The 18,977-nt window shown below is 37.0% G+C and overlaps 1 protein-coding gene across 2 annotated transcripts; it reads right to left on the minus strand.

Moving 5' to 3' along the window:
• Positions 1 to 1,209: 1,209 nt before the first annotated feature.
• Positions 1,210 to 17,276, minus strand: ap3s1 (adaptor related protein complex 3 subunit sigma 1). Of its 2 annotated transcripts, XM_073818708.1 has the most exons (7): positions 17,071 to 17,276; positions 13,575 to 13,666; positions 13,376 to 13,487; positions 11,177 to 11,248; positions 10,997 to 11,104; positions 5,842 to 5,883; positions 2,124 to 2,261 (listed from the first exon to the last, which is right to left on the minus strand). In XM_073818708.1, the coding sequence occupies exons 1-6, from the start codon at positions 17,137 to 17,139 to the stop codon at positions 5,848 to 5,850; spliced, it is 489 nt and encodes a 162-aa protein (XP_073674809.1). In that variant the 5' UTR covers positions 17,140 to 17,276; the 3' UTR covers positions 2,124 to 2,261; positions 5,842 to 5,847. The 2 variants fall into 2 exon arrangements, with proteins under 2 accessions (XP_073674808.1, XP_073674809.1); XM_073818707.1 differs by lacking the exon at positions 5,842 to 5,883 and having other exon boundaries at positions 1,210 to 2,261.
• Positions 17,277 to 18,977: the final 1,701 nt, after the last annotated feature.

Genomic DNA, 18,977 nt, shown 5'->3' on the forward strand with positions numbered 1-18,977 from the left:
TGGACTTTCGCTCCGCCTCCCTCACATCCCTGCACCAGTAGGAAAGTCCACAACACGAACCCCTGACGCTGATTGGTTGGAACACTGTTTGTTTATCTGTGGTTATTGTTGATAGCGCCGATTGTTTTTTTGGCATATCTCGGACCCTAGGCTGACCAGAGAGACGCGGTTTTTTCACAGACAATTTATGGGGCAGGCAGCGAGCGGATCGTGAATAAAGGTCAGCTGAATTTGACACTTTATGTTTTAGGCTAGAAATCGCTGATACAACCTTTAAGGAGAGACACTGCAGATGAATAGGAATAAAAAAAAAGTTAAGATGTTCACGTCAAAAGAAAGCTGAAAGATTGTCTGTCCATAGAAAGCACATTAAAAGTAAGTAAAGGGTCTGCTTCTAAGGTTTCAAATGAGTTTTTTGGAGAATACAATGTCAAAATTAGGTTGGAATTGAAATAATGTTACATTGTCATTCAGTGTAACACAATATTTATGTAAAAAAAATCTGACTGGTAAAGAATTAAATTATATAAAAGAATAAGGGAGCATACTTTTTTTTTTTTTTTAAATGAGTTAAAAAAAATGTACTGAAAAATGGGCAAAACCTAGGATAGTGGCAAGTTTTAAAAATGTAGAATTACAACTAATTAGTATTTTTTAGTTCTTTTAATATGTCATAAATTGATTTTTGTTGTAAATGTGCCTGACAAGATTGACACTGAATGACATTTTAGTGGGTGTCTTCTGTAAATTAGGGAAAAATGTATATTTATTTTTGCTCAAAACAAAAAACAAAAAATGCAATTAAATTAAACAGAGAAAAACAACAATTTAAAGCAGTATTACATTTATTGTTTTTATGCTTAAACCCTTTTTGTCTTTGACCCATGAACAAATCCCTCAGTAAAATCCTTCAGGATATAGACAGGAACACAAATGTAAAGTGTGGTGTGTGTAAGTGCTGCTGAAGTGGAGATTTATGGCTCAGTGTAGGAGAAACAACTCTTGGCCTTTAAAAATATGGATTGTAATTGAAATGTATCGACACAAACAGATAAAGTGTCTTTTGGGTGTTTTCTTTCCACTAGTCTGAAAAAACTAAAAATACCAAAATCTAAAATTTGACAGGTGCATGCAGTGATGGTGTTTGTCATTATTAAATTTGTAAACTTGGTCACTTTCCATCAAACACAAGAGCCCAGAAAACAAGAGTTAGAGAAGAAAAAATAATCTGATACTTTATTTTGTTGCAAAAGGAAATAGAAGCAGCACTTAAAAACCAAAGCAAAACTACCAGCATCAGAAAAGAGAAGCCAAATCATACATAAATATACTCTGGATACATACATACAGTCATATAATTTAGGCATATACAGCGTCATTGAGATATTTCCATACTGGAATGTTTGTTAGGCGTTATGTTGAGAGCGCTACACACACACTTACACACTTACACACACACACACACACACACACACACACACACACACACACACACACACACACACACACACACTTACACACACACACACACACACACACTTACACACACACACACACACACACACACACACACACACACACACACACACACACACACACACTTACACACACACTTACACACACACACACACACACACACACACACACACACACACACACACACTTACACACACTTACACACACTTACACACACACACGCACGCACGCACGCACACTTACACACACTTACACACACTTACACACACACACACACACACTTACACACACACACACACACACACACACACACACACACACACACACACACACACACACACTCACTCACTCACTCACTCACACACACACACACACACACACACACACACACACACACACACACACACACACACACACACACACACACACACACACACACACTTACACACACTTACACACACACACACACACACACACACTTACACACACTTACACACACACACACACACACACACACACACACACACACACACACACACACACAGAAGAATGAAATAAATACTTCATTGACAGCATCACACAGTGCCTTCATCTGTGATGCAACACAAGATCTGCTTGATTGTGGTAAACACAGTTTCGCTGGAGTGCAGCGCTCACTATTTAAAAGACGGCAGGTTTGGCACTTTGATGCTGATGTCCCCGATGTTGATGTTCTTGGGCATCTCCGGGAGGTTCATGTTCTTGACGGCCGACACGGCGCGCGCCGGAGCCCCCGCGATCCCCGCCTGGACGCACACAAACACTCAGTTACACAGAGAACACACGAGACCGGCACAAACCAGCACAGACCAGCAGTCACGCCGTACGGGGATGCAAACAAACACTCTGATCTCAAAGCTCTGCTCATGCATTACTGCACCATCGAGACGGGACGGGAGACTGAGGGGAACTACGAAAGCCAAGAGAAGGACGGAAGACACCACAGAGATGGATCCAGCTCTGCAGAAACTCAGATCAAATGAGGAGGAATCACAGACACAGAGACTCAGCTGATGCTTATTACAGTTCATGAGAACCAGAACTCTTTCAAAAATAATAAATATTATTTCAGTTGACCAATTTCTCATTTCATTATACTTTAACTTCATGTGTTTACTGAAATTAATAAAGACATACATAAGGGTCAAAGACGAGGTGGTGTCCACATCAAATTTAATTTACAAAAGTGTTTTTTTTTTTTATACGTTGAAAGCATATTGAATACAAGTCAAGTGTCTACTTTAATGTGTTCTACATTCTAACTTTTGTGAAAATAAAATGTCAAAATAAGGATAAAATACTGTTCCATCATCGTTCGGTGTCACAGATATATTTATGAAAAAATGAAACTACTTAAACATATTCTGACTTACACTTAGTAAAATATCTTAAATAAAAATCTCTAAAATAATAAGTGATCGAAATAAATTCTATTATAACTGATTAAAAACTCCTTGAGGACTGATTGGTATATATTTGAAATTACAGTTCATTATTTTTTTAGGACTGAACTGTGAATATATTTATACTTTTAATGTTCTGAAAACCTCTTTTCATCTTCGACCCATATAATATACACTAGCGTTCAAAAGCTTGGGGTCAGTACATTTTTTTTTGTTTCTTTTTGTATTAAGTTGTATTAAGTTAATAATTAAAAGTTTATTAAAAGTTAATAATAAATAATTTACATTGTTATAAAATACTGTACTTTTTAAACTTGTTCTTCATGAAAGAATCCTGAAAAGAAATCACAGGTTCCAAAAAATATTTGGCAGCACAACTGTTGATATTATCCAACGTTGATCATTCTAATAATAAATCAGCATATTAGAATGATTTCTGAAGGATCATGTGACACCGAAGACTGGAGTAACAGCTGATAAAAATTCAGCCTTTCATCACAGGAATAAATTCTATTTTAAAGTATGTTCAAATAAAAAACATTATTTTATATTGTAAAAACATTTCGCAATATTACTGTTTTTTTCTGTATTTTTAATCAAATAAATGCAGCCTTGATGAGCAGAAGAGACTTCTTTAAAGACTATTACAAGATATTTTGAACGGTTGTGTATATATACATATGGGTCATTGATGTATAAGGATTTTTGACAGGTCAATTTTAAAATGCATAAAATAATAATAATAATAGCTATTGTAATTGTTTAAACAATTTTAAATGAAGTGATTTTAGTGTTTTTTTCATCCAGATGAATTGGCTGTAGCCTTTAAAAATGTCATGTGGTGCAACCATGATATATGTTACAATTAATTAATTAATTTCCTTAACATACTTAATTTTTTCAGATGTTCTCAGTAATTAAAGTGTTTAGAAACAAAGTATTTGCATTACTTTTGAGTTTTGTAAATAATGATTTCATAGGAGCCTTCTTAAAGGTATAGTTAGCAGACTTAGTTTTCCTGTAAACTACATAAAACGGATAAAAATGTATTTTACTTAAGCATACTGTAGCACTCATCCATATTTCAGTCACAGAAATAAGATTTAATTTTGAATTGAATAGTTATTACTATTATTGGTCGCAGCACATAATGAGTGGTCGCTCCAAATGACACAAAGACCTTATATCAGGAAAAATCACATGCCAACTGCAGGCATTTCTTTAGCCCCAGTTATTTCTGAACTTAGCCCAATCTTGACTGCTCAACTGACCCTTCGTCAAGAGTTTGATTAAGATCATATCTAGAATATGCCATTTTGTCCAATATGCCATCTTTCTTACAGTAGAAAATGACATCTGGAGATTGTGCTCAACTGCACACTCAGATTTAACATTTTGCCTATGGTGAGTGTTTATTTCACTTTGCCTCGCATTAGAATTTGGTAAAACAGATTCAAATTGTTATTAATAAATAAATAATGATTTTTGTGACCCAAAATGACCTAAATTGCATACAAATGCATTCTAAAATAAAGTATTTTATGTATATAAACCAATTGAATGCAAAAGCACAAAAACTGCCAATCTGGGACATATATTACAATGGAAAACACTCTGCAGTGGTCGCACCACACGATATTTCAAATTCAGTCAACATTTACAAGCATAGAACTGGCCATTTGAACGGATTTCAACATAAAAGTCCTAAAATGGTAGTTTCTTAATGGTCGCACCACATGACATTTCACAAAATGGAAATCATTGGACAAAGTTTGTTTGAATATTATGATGGAAATGTAAATAAAAATGCTTTGCAATTTTATACAGATTTACGGAACACTTTGGAAATCATGCCAAATAGTGCAAAATGAGTCTAAATAAATTTAGGGTAATTTCAAAGATGTTTTCAAAACAACACTTTGAAGAAGAGAAAAATTACAAATATCATGATTTTTTGAAAAGTTAAAGTGAGTACATATACATAAGAGAGGTATTTCAAATATTTGGCATCTTTTTTTATGCATTTAAACCTATTTCAACTGAAATAAGCAATCGGACAAAGAATTTAGGCGTCATTGTCCCATATATATGCAAACTCTTAAAAACGAGAAAACTACAGGACAACTAAAATGAATATATTAATAAAACCTCTAACAGTCTCTGATTGATAGTAAAGTATGTCTGTGTTGGCGTCACTGAATGGCAGGATTATGTGCTTAATCCAGATCCAATTAAACTCTGATTAATGATGATTCAGGCTGTTTTCAGCAGAACAGACGGAGCTGGTGTTACAGAGAACAGCGCTCTTCATTCTGTTCTGCAGCGCTTTCACAAACATCCTTAAGACATCATGAACATGTACTTAGAGCAGGGTTGGTTTTAATCAAATTATATGAGGACACGAAGTAAGACTGGTTAACTAATCAGAACAAGGACACAGCCGAGTAAAGACTGACTGCGTGTGGACAAACGCTCTCAGATTCTGATATGAAGACGCTTCTGAAGCGTCCAGACGGTTTGAGATGTCTGAAGATGTGAAAGTCAGTCTTTACTCGCCATCTGTTCAGCTGGAGCAATGCATCATGGGACAGTGCTCAGACAGACACTGAACAGCCAAAACAACAGGACAGATGAGAATACTGTACTTACCATCCACATGTGTGTGTGTGCGCTACTCTAGACGGTTCACACACATCTGCTCTAATCTAACCTGTGATCCTGAGGACTGACTCTCCCACAACGGACCAACGTTAATGCCAATCATCTTCACGGATGTTTTGACATGTTTTACTCATGAAATGTCACTTTTATGACAATTCAGCACTGAATAAGCAGCTCTGATGGATCGTGAGATGGCGTCCGTGTGAGCGTCTGTCCTCAGGAGGCGCGTGTGTCAGTCGTTGCGTGTGGGATTCAGCAGTACCTGTGTCTACCTGTCCTGTCTGGGACACTGAAAGATAAAGGTCTGCAGAAAGAGAGAAACGCAAAGAGCTGGAGACAGTCAGGAAAGAGTGAAGAGAGACAGTTACAGCAGCTCAAGATCAACACACTTCATACAGAACGTCCGTCACGACCCGCCGCCGACGCACGCTTTCATTTCAACCCCATTGAGCTCCAGTCAAACTCAGGCTGATCAGAGATGCACCGAAACTCAGCTGGACAAATCACTCCAGAGAGGAGCATTTTCATCAATATACAGTCAAGCCGAGGCAAATTCTGACTTAAAGTTACTTTTATTCAACCAGCAAGTTTTTTTTTGACTGGAAATGACACAGGCTTCTCCTAAAAGATAAGATGATGATGTACAAGAGGCATCATTGTGAAAAAAAATAAAAATTATATATATATTGTGTCTAATCCACCATTTATTATATATATTTCTCTGCTTTTATTTACATTTGAACAAAAGGTGGCATGTGCAAAATGATTCATACCCTTTGCAAACTGTCACAGTCGATGGGAAAATCCAAAGTTCTATACCATTCCAAATAGTCCACGCTGTTCTAAAGCATCCTAATGACCCTGATTGATTGGGAACAGCTGTTTTGATCAACTCAACAGGTGAAACACAGAAGCTCTCTGCTGTTGGTTTGTGGACAGTCATGGCTAAGACAAAGGAGCTCACTGAGGACCACAAGTCAGGAAAGGGCTATAAGACCAGATCTAAATATTTTGAGGTTCCAGTGGCTACAGAACAAAGTATTATTAAAAAACACAAGACATTCCGCACTGTGAAAAATCTGAGAGGACGTGGTTGGAAAGCCAGAAGTGACACCTGTGCTGCCAGGAGGATAGTGGGAGAGGTAAAAAAGGATCACCTCCAAGGCCATCCTGATGAATCTGGGCTCTGCTGGTGGAACATCTCAAGGCAGACAGTCCAACAGACACTGCACACCGCTGGGTTCCACCATTTCTCTAGATAAGGCACACAAAAGCCTGTTTGGCCTTTGCAAATGCTCATCTGGACAAAGAAGAATTCTGGTCTTCTGTTGTATGGTCAGATCAAACAAAAATTGAATTGTTTTTGGCGTAAAAAAGGAGAAGCCTTCAACCCTAAGAACACCATCTCCACTGTCAAACATAGTGGTGGAAACCTAATGTTTTGGGGGTGTTTTTCAGCCGGTGGAGCAGGGAACCTAATCACAGTAAACGGCACCATGAAAAAGGAGCAATACAGCAAAATTCTCAACAACAACATCAGGCAGTCTGCAGAGAAACCTGGCCTTGGGCACCAGTGGACATTTCAGCACAACAAAGACCCAACACACACAGCAAAAGTGGTGAAGAAATGGTTAGCAGACAAAAGCAGTGTCCCAGCCAGAGTCTTGACTTAAATCCAATTGAGAATCTGTGGAGGAGCTAAAGATCAGGGTGATGACAAGGAAACCCTCCAACCTGAAAGAGTTGGAGCTCATGGCTAAAGATGAATGGGTGAAAATACCAGTGGAGACATGCAGAAAGATGCTCAGCAGTTGTAGGAAGCGTTTGATTGCTGTAATAGCCAAGGCTTTTCTATTGATTATTGAAGGGTATGAATAATTTTGGACATGCCACTTTTTGTTCAAATGTAAATATAATCTCAGAAATATTTTTTTCACTATGATGCCTCTTGTACATGGTCTAATTATCTTTTGGGAGAAGTCTGTGTCATTTTCAGTCAAAAAAAAAAAAAATGAATGTGCCAGGGGTATGAATAATTTTGGGCTTGACTGTATGCGCTATATTACAAATTCACTATATATTTAATGTATATTTGAATAAATCTGCAACTGTTTAAATGTCTATATTTCTACAAACTAGAGTAGAAACATTCTTCTGTTATTAAAACTAGGGATGCACCGAATGTTCGGCAACTGAAATTATTCGGCCGAAAACATTAAATAGAGGCGTGCACTAATGCAGCAAACATGTGGTCAGCGTGGAAGTATTAAAACTGTCTGAGAAAGAGGCAAAATCATTGCAAGCAGCGACAGCGAGAGACTGTTTAGAAGCGCATCGCATGTCTTCATGAGGAGAGAAAGGTTACTGTATGATGACTGAAATCATCCATTAGTCAATCAACTCCAGAACGTTCTGTTGTCTAATACACCAGACACCAATTGTGTTTATTCTGACAGCAGCTCCTTAGCCAGGGTTCAAAGACCAAAGATGACAATCATTCACAAATCTGCTGCTGCCAGCAAACACTAGGACTGAGCTCTTCTTGTGGGTTTACCACTAAATAAAAGACAACATTCAGAAATGTTAGTATTGGCATTTTACTGATGTTCTGTAAACAGTAAGACAAAATAATGCTAACAATCATTCCAGCAGCTCTATTAATACATTTATTCTAACATTCTCCTTTGCACAACAAGGCTGCATTTATTTGTGCATTAAAAACACATTCCTGATTCAAGAAGAGGCTCTTAAAAATGGCCAAAGAATATTATTTTACTAACTTATTCATTTGAAGTTAAATTGTGGTTTGTTGGTAGACTATAATGTCTACTAGAATGTTACAAATGTTCAGTGTTAAATAAATATTTTTTAATTGTTGTTTTGCAATTGATTTTATTCTTTGAAAAGCAAGACACAAATGTAAAAAGCAAATATTGACTATTTATTTTATGCAATGGTGAAAAAATTGGCAAAATACATGGGGGAAAAAACACAAAAAACCGTGTTCGGTAATCGGCCTTCGGCCCAGTGTGTAATTCTGTTCGACTTTGGCTTCAGCTTCGGCCAAGAATTTTTATTTCGGTGCATCCCTAATTAAAACCTTGACATAAAATGTGCAATCTAAACGTTTGTACAACTCGGTTTTGTTTGAGTGTTGATTATGAAGCGAATGTATATAATTTATTAATTATTATATGTAATCCTGGAGCACAAAACCAGTCTTAAGTAGCACAGGTATATTTGTAGCAATAGTCAACATTACATTGTATGGGTCAAAATTAAAAAATTTTCTTTTATGCCAAAAATCATTAGGAAATTAAGATCATGTTCCATGAAGACACTTTGTAAATGTCCTATCATAAATATATCAAAACTTAGTAATATGCATAGCTAAGAACTTAATTTGGACACCTTTAATGTCGATTTCCTTAATATAAAATTTTTTTTGCACCCTCAGATTCCAGATTTTCAAATAGTTGTATCTCAGCCAAATATTGTCCTATCCTAACAAACCATGCATCAATGCAAAGCTTATTTTCGGGTGATGCATAAACAAAAATTGACACTCATGACTGGTTTTGTGGTCCAGGGTCACAAATAACACGTATTCTATCTTTGGTGCATCACTAGAGTGGTTCAGCGCTGGTCTACGGCGGGTCTGTGATGAATCAGACACTCACATTCAGTCAGATCGACTCACGAGAAGCGCCTCGGATCTGAACACCAAACACTTCAGCGTTACGGCTTTTTGCATTGGGACTTAAACTTTCTGCACTTAAACTTAAACATCCTCATAATGCTGAAACCTGAATGTTTAAAATGTTTAAGCAGGATGTCCATCATGGCAGTATCTGTTGTACTGAATTTCACACTTAAATGCAAATTTTAATTTAAAAAAAAATAACTGTCATGATCATTTTCATCATTGCATTATAGTCGTGAGAGTGTAGGGTTATAATGCAACGCATGTCATAATGCAAAATGATTTTATTATTTTTTTAAAGATCTATATGGCCTTTATTTCTTTATTTTTGCCTTTCCTGTAGAGGACACAGAGATAGTTTGCCTGAAATGTGTTGGAATGCAACTCTAAAATATATAATGCAAAAAAAAACTGTGGAACAGTGCATGTGTGTGTGTGTGTGTGTGTGTGTGTGTGTGTGTGTGTGTGTGTGTGTGTGTGTGTGTGTGTGTGTTTATATCTATATATGCTATCTTTTAGTTTGAGCTGAAATGCTATTTAACATCAGAATAAATGCAGCATTAAAGATTTCGCATCATTAGAGCACTCATACTGACAGAAAATAACATCACCTTCTTAGGGTTGCAAAAATGTGGAAAAATTTCCAGTAAATTTCAGACACATTCCAGACATTTTAAAAACTTTCCTGGATTTTTTTTAAATCTTCCTGGGATTTTTTCCACCCCTTTGCAACCCTACCTTAGATTAGTTTTACTTATAATTCTGTATAATGATTGATTTAACTGCACTGACACTATCAGATGAGAACAAAGCTAGAACTGAACTGATCTGAATGATACTGTCTTCTATTTACAGCTGAATTGAATATGTTTATACTTGACATATATTTGGCAATACTGACTCTGAATTAAATCTGAATTATGACTCTATTTTTAAGTCTCATATTTGACCCTGGACCACAAAACCAGTCATAAGGGTCAATTTTTTCAGATTTTTTGTATCTGAAAGCTAAATAAATAAGCTTTGCATTGATGTCTGGTTTGTTAGGATAGGAAAATATTTGGCTGAGATACAACTATTTGAAAATCTAGAATCTGAGGGTGCAAGAAAATCTAAATATGGAGAAAATCACCTTTAAAGTTGTCCAAATTAAGTTCTTAGCAATGCATATTACTAATCAAACATTACATTTTGATATATTTACAGTAGGAAATTTACTTAATATCTTCTAATGATTCTTGGCATAAAAGAAAAATTGATTGTTAAAAATGTTGACCCATACAATGCTTCAAATATACCTGTGCTACTCGAGACTGGTTTTGTGATCCAGGGTCACATATTTGATGAAGTCTGCATCAGTGATTCTGTTCTTTTCCTGTTTTTTTTTTCTGTGAAGCTGCTTTGAAACAATCTGCATTGTATACAGTGCTGTAGAACCACACGCTCCTCTCAGCGTCTGATGATGTTTCGTGTGGTTTTGCGAGTGTGAGATGGAAATGATCAAACGGAGCCGTGTTCAAACGCTCAGGATGCAGCGCATTTGGCTTTGTTTCCTGACAGAAGCGAGGAATCCCACACTGATCTGATCTTCAGATTGATCACAGAAGAGCAGCAGCAGCAGACATTCAGAACCAAGGCATCACAGAACGGCATTCTGGGACATGCGTTCCACACGCACACGCATGCTGCCGGCGGAGACGAGCGCCGCTCTCACCTCAGACTTCTCCATCTTGTTCTGCGCCTCCACCTGCGTGATGATCTCGCTCATGTTGGTCTCCAGCACCATGCCGCCCATCACCATCTCCGCCAGGATGTTGTGAACCTGCAGAACAGAACACACAGGGCTCAGCGTCCCGCGGCTCACAGCGGCGCTCGTTTGAGAAGCGTGCATCACCTTATCCATGTGGAAGATCAGGTCCAGTTCACAAACGTTCTCAAAGCACTTGTCCAGCGTCTCCACAAACACCTGCAGACACGGAGAGAGCAGAGACTATGAAAAGAAAACAATACGACAATGTTTTCTCTAGTCCAGTATTAGCAATGCTTTAAAGTTTGAAAATACCCTAGTGAAAAATAAATACGCTAAAATGTACTTAAAACACATTTATTTCATGCTAAGTATACCACAAATACATTTACATCTTATGTAGTTAATAGTTAATAATACTTTTAGTATACTAAACTGGTATATTTAAAGTCTAACTTTGTACTTAACGCACTTTAATTGTGCGGAAGTCTAACTACAAACATACTTATGTGTATTTGATTGTGCTACAGTGTAACTATTTTAATTATACCTGCATTTTAAAGACTGATCATTTAAAGATCATACAGTCCTCATCAATAGTGACATTAAAACATGTTTTAGTCTTAATATTAAGAAATGTGCATTGTGTTTATATCAGTAATTTACAAAGTATTGAGCAATATGTCAGTAATTATGTTAACAGACTTGAACTATACTTAGTCTAAACTAAATGCATTTTAAATCTATTATTTTTTACTAGAGTACAGATCTACATGAATTCATTTTACAAAAAAAACTATAATGCTTGAACATCTCTGCTCTCAAACACTAGAATATGGAAATAACTTTTTTTTAAATGCTCTTTCTTTAGTTTTCTTTGTGTGCAAATGTCTGAAGATCCATAGATCCAGACACATTTACTGGAGATGCAAAATGACCAAATACGAAGTCTTGTTTTCTGAGAAATTATAAGCAAAGTGTGATTAAGCTTAAAACAAAAACAAATATTTGCTGATGGGCTCAAATCAACCCAATTCCATTGTCAAATATTTGTACTTGTTCAAACTCAATTTTGTTCGGTTTCTCAGAAAGCTGACCAGAATTGAGTTCACACTAAATGTACTTTGGTTAGAGGAATTTTTAGAGCGGCTTCGCGAATATTTGATTTGATTTGGGACTTTAGAATCTGTTTGCGAATCATTTGATTTTTACTTTTATTTGAAAACAACAAGATATTGTTTTTTTTGTCATGCATGCTGCATTTAATGCCATCACTTCACGATTTTAAGTCTTTCTGCTCTTATTAAAGATCTTTTTAGGCCTTAATTAGTGTAAGGATGAATCAAGACTTTTTTTAAAGGGTTTTTCTGTCGCCTGATGGAGTTTCAAAGACTGAACTGCTTTACTGCTGAAATTGAATTGGTTCATAATTTTTTAATTTTACACACTTAATAAACTGAACTGAACCGAATAATGACACAGAAGGATTTGGATTAGTTTCATTTAAACGAGTAGTTCACTTCCAGAACAAAAATGTACAGATAATTTACTCACCACCTTGTCATCCGAGATGTTCATGTCGTTCTTTCTTCAGTCGTAAAGAAATTGTGCTTTATTGAGGAAAACATTTCAGGAGTGTTCTCCATATAGTGGACTTTTGGAGTTTGAACTTACAAAATACAGTTTAAATGCAGCTTCAAAGGGCTCTAAACTATAAAATCTCGCATCTCATTTTCTCCTCCAACTTTAAAATCATCTTACATCACTGTTTTATCCTTTTTTTGTTCACTTTGTAAACACTGGGTCGGTTCTTCTGCAGCGATGGAGGACGATTTTGAAGTTGGAGGAGAAAATGAGATGGGAGTTTTTAGACATACCCTAACTGTCTTAAACTGGAATACACAGAGTACACATTGCAGAGCATTTGAGGTTAAAAAGTGTATAAATAGTACATTTTTTTTAGAAAATCACAATCGTTTCACTAGATAAGACCCTTCTTCCTCGGCTGGGATGGTTTAGAGCTCTTTGAAACTGCATTTTTAACCTTCAATCTGTTAAGCACCATTGAAGTCCACTATATGGAGAACAATCCTGAAATGTTTTCCTCAAAAAAACACAAATTTCTTTGCAACTGAAAAAAGAAAGACATGAACATCTTGGGTGTGCATAAATGATCAGGAAATGTTAATTTTGGAAGCAGAGTAATCCTTTAATAAACTGCCACAGCAGGATTTGGATTAGTCTGATATTTAATGAAGTTTGCATGATTGCTTCTGTTATTGTATTACTGTGAAGCAGCTTCGACTCAATCTGTTCTGCATAAAGCGCTGTATAATTAAATGTGACCTGGATCAGATCCAGAATGCCCAGCTCGCTCTCCGACGAATCCACGCAGAAGACGAAGTAGAGCGTGGCGTAGTGTCTGTAGATCAGCTTGTTGTCCGAGCCGCCGATTAACCTGAAAACACACAGGAGACGCCGCCGTGAGCCGCGATATTGATCACGTGACACCGCTGAGGAAACACATCATGACTATATCTCTTACAATCCGCCCTCCAGGAAGTTGCAAATGTTCTCGTCTCGCTTGGAAACCAGATGAAAGGTTTCTCTGATGATCTGCTGTTCGGTGTCTTCAGTCTGAAAGAAAGAAAACACATTCAAGTCAACCCAGTGTCCTTATTTATTATGCAATAATCAACAATTACAACAAATAAAATACTAACAAAAAGACAATGAGGGTTACATACATTGATCCATATTATATCAGCTTATAGGATTTACACCATGAAAGAGTCTCACATGCAACGGAATTATTAGAGTTCCTTAAAGAGGTCACATACATATGAAAATCTTTCCGGAAAATAAAAAAGTACGGCGTTTTCTTTGACCATTTACATTTATGAATGAGTAACAATAGTTAATAATAAATTTACAACGAGAAAGGGTCGAAATTTAAAAAGAAACCAAAAAATACATTATTTGGATCTAACAAAATTAGAAAAATCGACCCAAAACACTTTACAGTATACACATTCCCAAAATAAATGATTGATTGTTTCTTCAGACGGATGACAAAAAGAGCAACTGGAAGAAATACCATTATTAAATTTAGCAAGTTTGCAATTTATCGGATAACGATTATGGATCATTTTAATAGAGACTTCAACAACTTTATTGGTAACACTTTACAATAAGCTTCATTGGTTAAACATTAGTTACTGTACTAACTAACATGAACTAATCATGAGCAATACATTTGTTACTGTATTTACTAATCTTTATTAACGTGAGTGAACGAAAGTACAGTTCATGTTAGTTCACACTGCATTAACTAATGGCAACAAGATTTTAATGTATCAGTAAATGTTCAAATTAACCCTAACAAAGATTAATAAATTCTGTATAAGTGCAGTTCATTATTAATTCATGTTAACTAATGAACCTTATTGTAAAGTGTTACCACTTTATTAGATCAAAGGAATTTTTGTCGACGAAGCCAAAACTCTTCCCATTCTTTATCAACAAATATGACCCTGGAGCACAAAACCAGTCTTCAGTAGCTCAGGTATATTTGTAGCAATAGCCAATAATACATTTGTATGGGTCAAAATTATCGATTTTTCTTTTATGACAAAAATCATTAGGATATTAAGATCATGTTCCATGAAGACATTTTGTAAATTTTCTACCATAAATATATCAAAACTTGATTTCTGATTAGTAATATGCATTGCTAAGAACTTCATTTGGACAACTTTAAAGGTGATTTTCTCAATATTTAGATTTTTTAGCACCCTCAGATTGCAGATTTTCAAATAGTTGTATCTCAGACAAACATTGTCCTATTTTAACAAACAATGTATCAATGGAAAGCTTATTTACTCAGCTTCCAGATGACGTAAGAATCTCAATTTCGACAAATTTACACTTATGACTGGTTTTGTGGTAAAGAAATCTGAGGTAAAGAAATCTGAGAGCTATTAATAATTACACCAATGTCTTTGTTTGGCATGGTATTGAAAAGTCTTTGATCAACAAATAAGTTATTGTTGTCAAAAGTTGGAGAGACTAAGGGACCTTTAGGGCCGGAATTGCACCAGAAACTATGGCATATTCTCTCAGGGGGACTGGAAAAGAAAATTCCTTCATGAATTGGTGAACTCAGTGTCCACAGACAGCATTATGAAGCAGACTGACATCAGCAGGTGTTCAGAGTGAGCAGCAGGTGTCGCTGTTTCTCCACAATCCTGAACACTGAGCGCCACGCTGGCAGCAGAAGCAGAAGCAGCAGAAGCAGCAGTGTTTGAGGAGATGAGGAGGATTCAGAGTCAGGAGTAAAACTCATTCAGATGCAGTGAAGTGTTTAGGAGGACATTAGTGCTGATCTTCTGTCTTCTGTGAACATGCAACACAGTTATTGTCCTGTTCATCACTGTGATGCAGTTTTGAAACATTCTGTTCTGCATGAGGAAGTCAGCTGACATGAACATGTGAAAATCCTTCACTAACACACCGTCAGTCCTTCAGCGCTCGCACAGACTCTCTTTTAGCACTACAGTGTTCATGTGTCGTTCTCATCAGATGATGTTAACCATGTTTTAATGCGTGATGTGCGTATCAGTGTGTTCAGTGTTGATGAGGCAGCTGACAGTGAAACAAACTCGAGCCGGTCACAAGAACACATGAAAATGATCTGTAACTTGAGACTGACCTCTGACCCTGATCACATGTCTGGAGACAAAGAGCAGCTCTTCAATATTTCACAGGCTGCAGTCACTGCGCACACACACACACTCTTACACACATTTACTGACACACTATACAAACCCACACACACACATACAGTGCCTTGCGAAATTATTCATACCCCTTCACATTTTGTTTTGTTGCAGCATTATGTTAAACTGCTTTAAATTACTTTTTTCTCCACATCAATCTACATCTCATACTCCATAATGACAGCACAAAACAGGTTTGTAACAACTTTGCAAATTTATTAGAAATAAAAAACTGAAAAGTTTCCTTTGCATAAGTATTCATACCCTTTTCTGGGACACTGGAAATGTATCTCAGGAGCATTCATATTGCTTCTAGATGTTCCTACACTTGGAGTGGAGTTAAACTGTGGCAAATTCATGTGAATGAGTCTGATTTAGAAAGACACACACCTCTCAGAAAAGGTCTAACAGCTGAAAATGCAGATCAGAGCAAAAACCAAGATAACTGCCTGTAGAGCTCAGTGACAGACTTGCGTTAAGGCGATGATCTAGAGAAGAGTTCAGAAACAAATCTGCTGCATTGAAGGTTGACAGAAGCATTCTCCATAATGGAAGACGACTGGAACAACTAGGACTCTAGAAAATGTCCAAGCTGACAGAGATGGAGAGGAGAAAAGGTGAGGCAAAGAATGGCAGATAATTGCCAAATGCAGATGTGCAAAGATGCTCACATCAGACCCAAAAACACTTGAGGCTGTAAAGCTGCTTCAACTATGGACTGAGTTAAGGGGATGAATACTTATGCAATCTACTTATTTCAGTGTTTTATTTGCTTTGTCATTATTATGGTGTATGGAGTGTAAATTGATGTGGGGAAAAACTTATTTAAAGCAGTTTAACATAATGCTGCAACAAAACAAAACGTGAAAAAATGAAGGGGTATGAATACTTTTGCAAGGCACTGTACAAACTCACACACACTGTAAACACACACACTCTCTCTCTCTCTGTGTTATATATCTATATTTGTGCTTTACATGGCATAAATCTAATATTCCTCCATGACATCTGATTTAAGGGTATTTTTCTGTTGACATAATTCATGTGTTTACTATTTCATCTGTACTAAAAACCCAACAAATGCTTTATTTCTTTGACAAATCAACTGTTCAGTTATTCACAGTAACACACATCATTTAACACGCAGTAATGTGTAAATCAAACAGATACATAATAATAATAATAATAATAATAATAATAATAATAATGATGATAATGCTAATAATAATAATAATAATAAAGAAGAGCGAATGATTGACTCACGTAATGCTCGTAGAATTTTGACAGTCGTGGTTTGCCATGATTATTAAATATCAGAATGGCTTTTATCATGTTCTCCGCTGTGGTCAGATCCAGCTGCGGCTGAAGCTGTCGATGTTACAGACTGATATTCCAATAATCAATAACTAATAATAGCAATATGACACTCACGCGCACAGCAGAGCGGAAGAGTGCGCGCCGGAACCTGTCAACAAGCGAAGCGGAGTGACTTCCGCAACAGTGAGAGCACTCCAATGACGCAGCGGCACTGTCAAAATAAAAGTCATGACGAGCTGAGATGGACTGCTCTTAATATAACTGCTTTTAATACGTAATACCTAGATATTTAAATTGAATTCAAATAAATTACTATACTATGTAATTGTATTTTAAGTGTATAATGTGTGTAAAACATACTTTTATACACATTGCTAGATGAAATAATAAACATATATGTATATGTGCTCGAAAATAAATATAGCATTACAAAGAGTTTTAGAGGCATTAACAGAGTTTGGCATACCACAACTCAAAAGATGAACTTTGATTCAGTTCAGGACCTTTGAGTGGGTTCGTGAATCGTGTGATTCAGTTCAGGACTTTAGAACAGGTTCACGAATCGGTTCGCGAATCATTTGACCTTAGAGTGGGTTCGCGAATCGGTTCGCGAATCATTTGATCCAGTTCGGGACTTTAGAGTGGGTTCGCGAATCGGTTCGCAAAACATTTGATTCAATTCGGGACCTTAGAGTGTGTTCGCGAATCTGTTCGCGAATCATTTGATTCAGTTCGGGACCTTAGAGTGTGTTCGCGAATCGGTTCGCGAATCATTTGATCCAGTTCGGGACTTTAGAGTGGGTTCGCGAATCGGTTCGCGAATCATTTGATCCAGTTCGGGACTTTAGAGTGGGTTCGCGAATCGGTTCGCAAAACATTTGATTCAATTCGGGACCTTAGAGTGTGTTCGCGAATCTGTTCGCGAATCATTTGATTCAGTTCGGGACCTTAAGAGTGTGTTCGCGAATCAGTTCGCGAATCATTTGATCCAGTTCAGGACTTTAGAGTGTGTTCGCGAATCTGTTCGCGAATCATTTGATTCAGTTCGGGACCTTAGAGTGTGTTCGCGAATCGGTTTGTGAATCATTTGATTCGATTCGGGACTTTAGAAGGGGTTCACGAATCGTTTGATTCAGTTCGGGACTTTAGAGTGGGTTCACAAATCGGTTTGTGAATCATTTGATTCGATTCGGGACTTTAGAAGGGGTTCACGAATCGTTTGATTCAGTTCAGGACTTTAGAATGGGTTTACGAATCGGTTCGCGAATCATTTGATCCAGTTCGGGACTTTAGAGTGGGTTTGCGAATCGATTCAAGAATCATTTGATTCAGTTCGGGACCTTAGAGTGTGTTCGCGAATCGGTTTGTGAATCATTTGATTCGATTCGGGACTTTAGAAGGGGTTCACGAATCGTTTGATTCAGTTCGGGACTTTAGAGTGGGTTCACGAATCGGTTCGCGAATCATTTGATCCAGTTCGGGACTTTAGAGTGGGTTCGCGAATCAATTCGGTTCGGTTCAAGAATCATTTGATTCAGTTCGCGAATCAATTCGCGAATCATTTGATCCAGTTCGGGACCTTAGAGTGTGTTCGCGAATCGGTTTGTGAATCATTTGATTCGATTCGGGACTTTAGAAGGGGTTCACGAATCGTTTGATTCAGTTCGGGACTTTAGAGTGGGTTCACGAATCAATTCGGTTCGGTTCAAGAATCATTTGATTCAGTTCGCGAATCAATTCGCGAATCATTTGATCCAGTTCGGGACCTTAGAGTGTGTTCGCGAATCGGTTTGTGAATCATTTGATTCGATTCGGGACTTTAGAAGGGGTTCACGAATCGTTTGATTCAGTTC

This window comes from Garra rufa, chromosome 15 (genome assembly GCF_049309525.1).
Source record: "Garra rufa chromosome 15, GarRuf1.0, whole genome shotgun sequence".
NCBI classification, from domain to species: Eukaryota; Metazoa; Chordata; class Actinopteri; order Cypriniformes; family Cyprinidae; genus Garra; species Garra rufa.

Coding starts and splice junctions, on each gene's coding strand:
- ap3s1 (XM_073818707.1), bottom strand. CDS start 17,139: ATGATAAAAGCCATTCTGATATTTAATAATCATGGCAAACCACGACTG. Junction 11,249..13,375: donor GCATTCTGGATCTGATCCAG/GTCACATTTAAT, acceptor CCGTGTCTGCAG/GTGTTTGTGGAGACGCTGGA. Junction 2,262..10,996: donor ACAAGATGGAGAAGTCTGAG/GTGAGAGCGGCG, acceptor GTGTGCGTCCAG/GCGGGGATCGCGGGGGCTCC.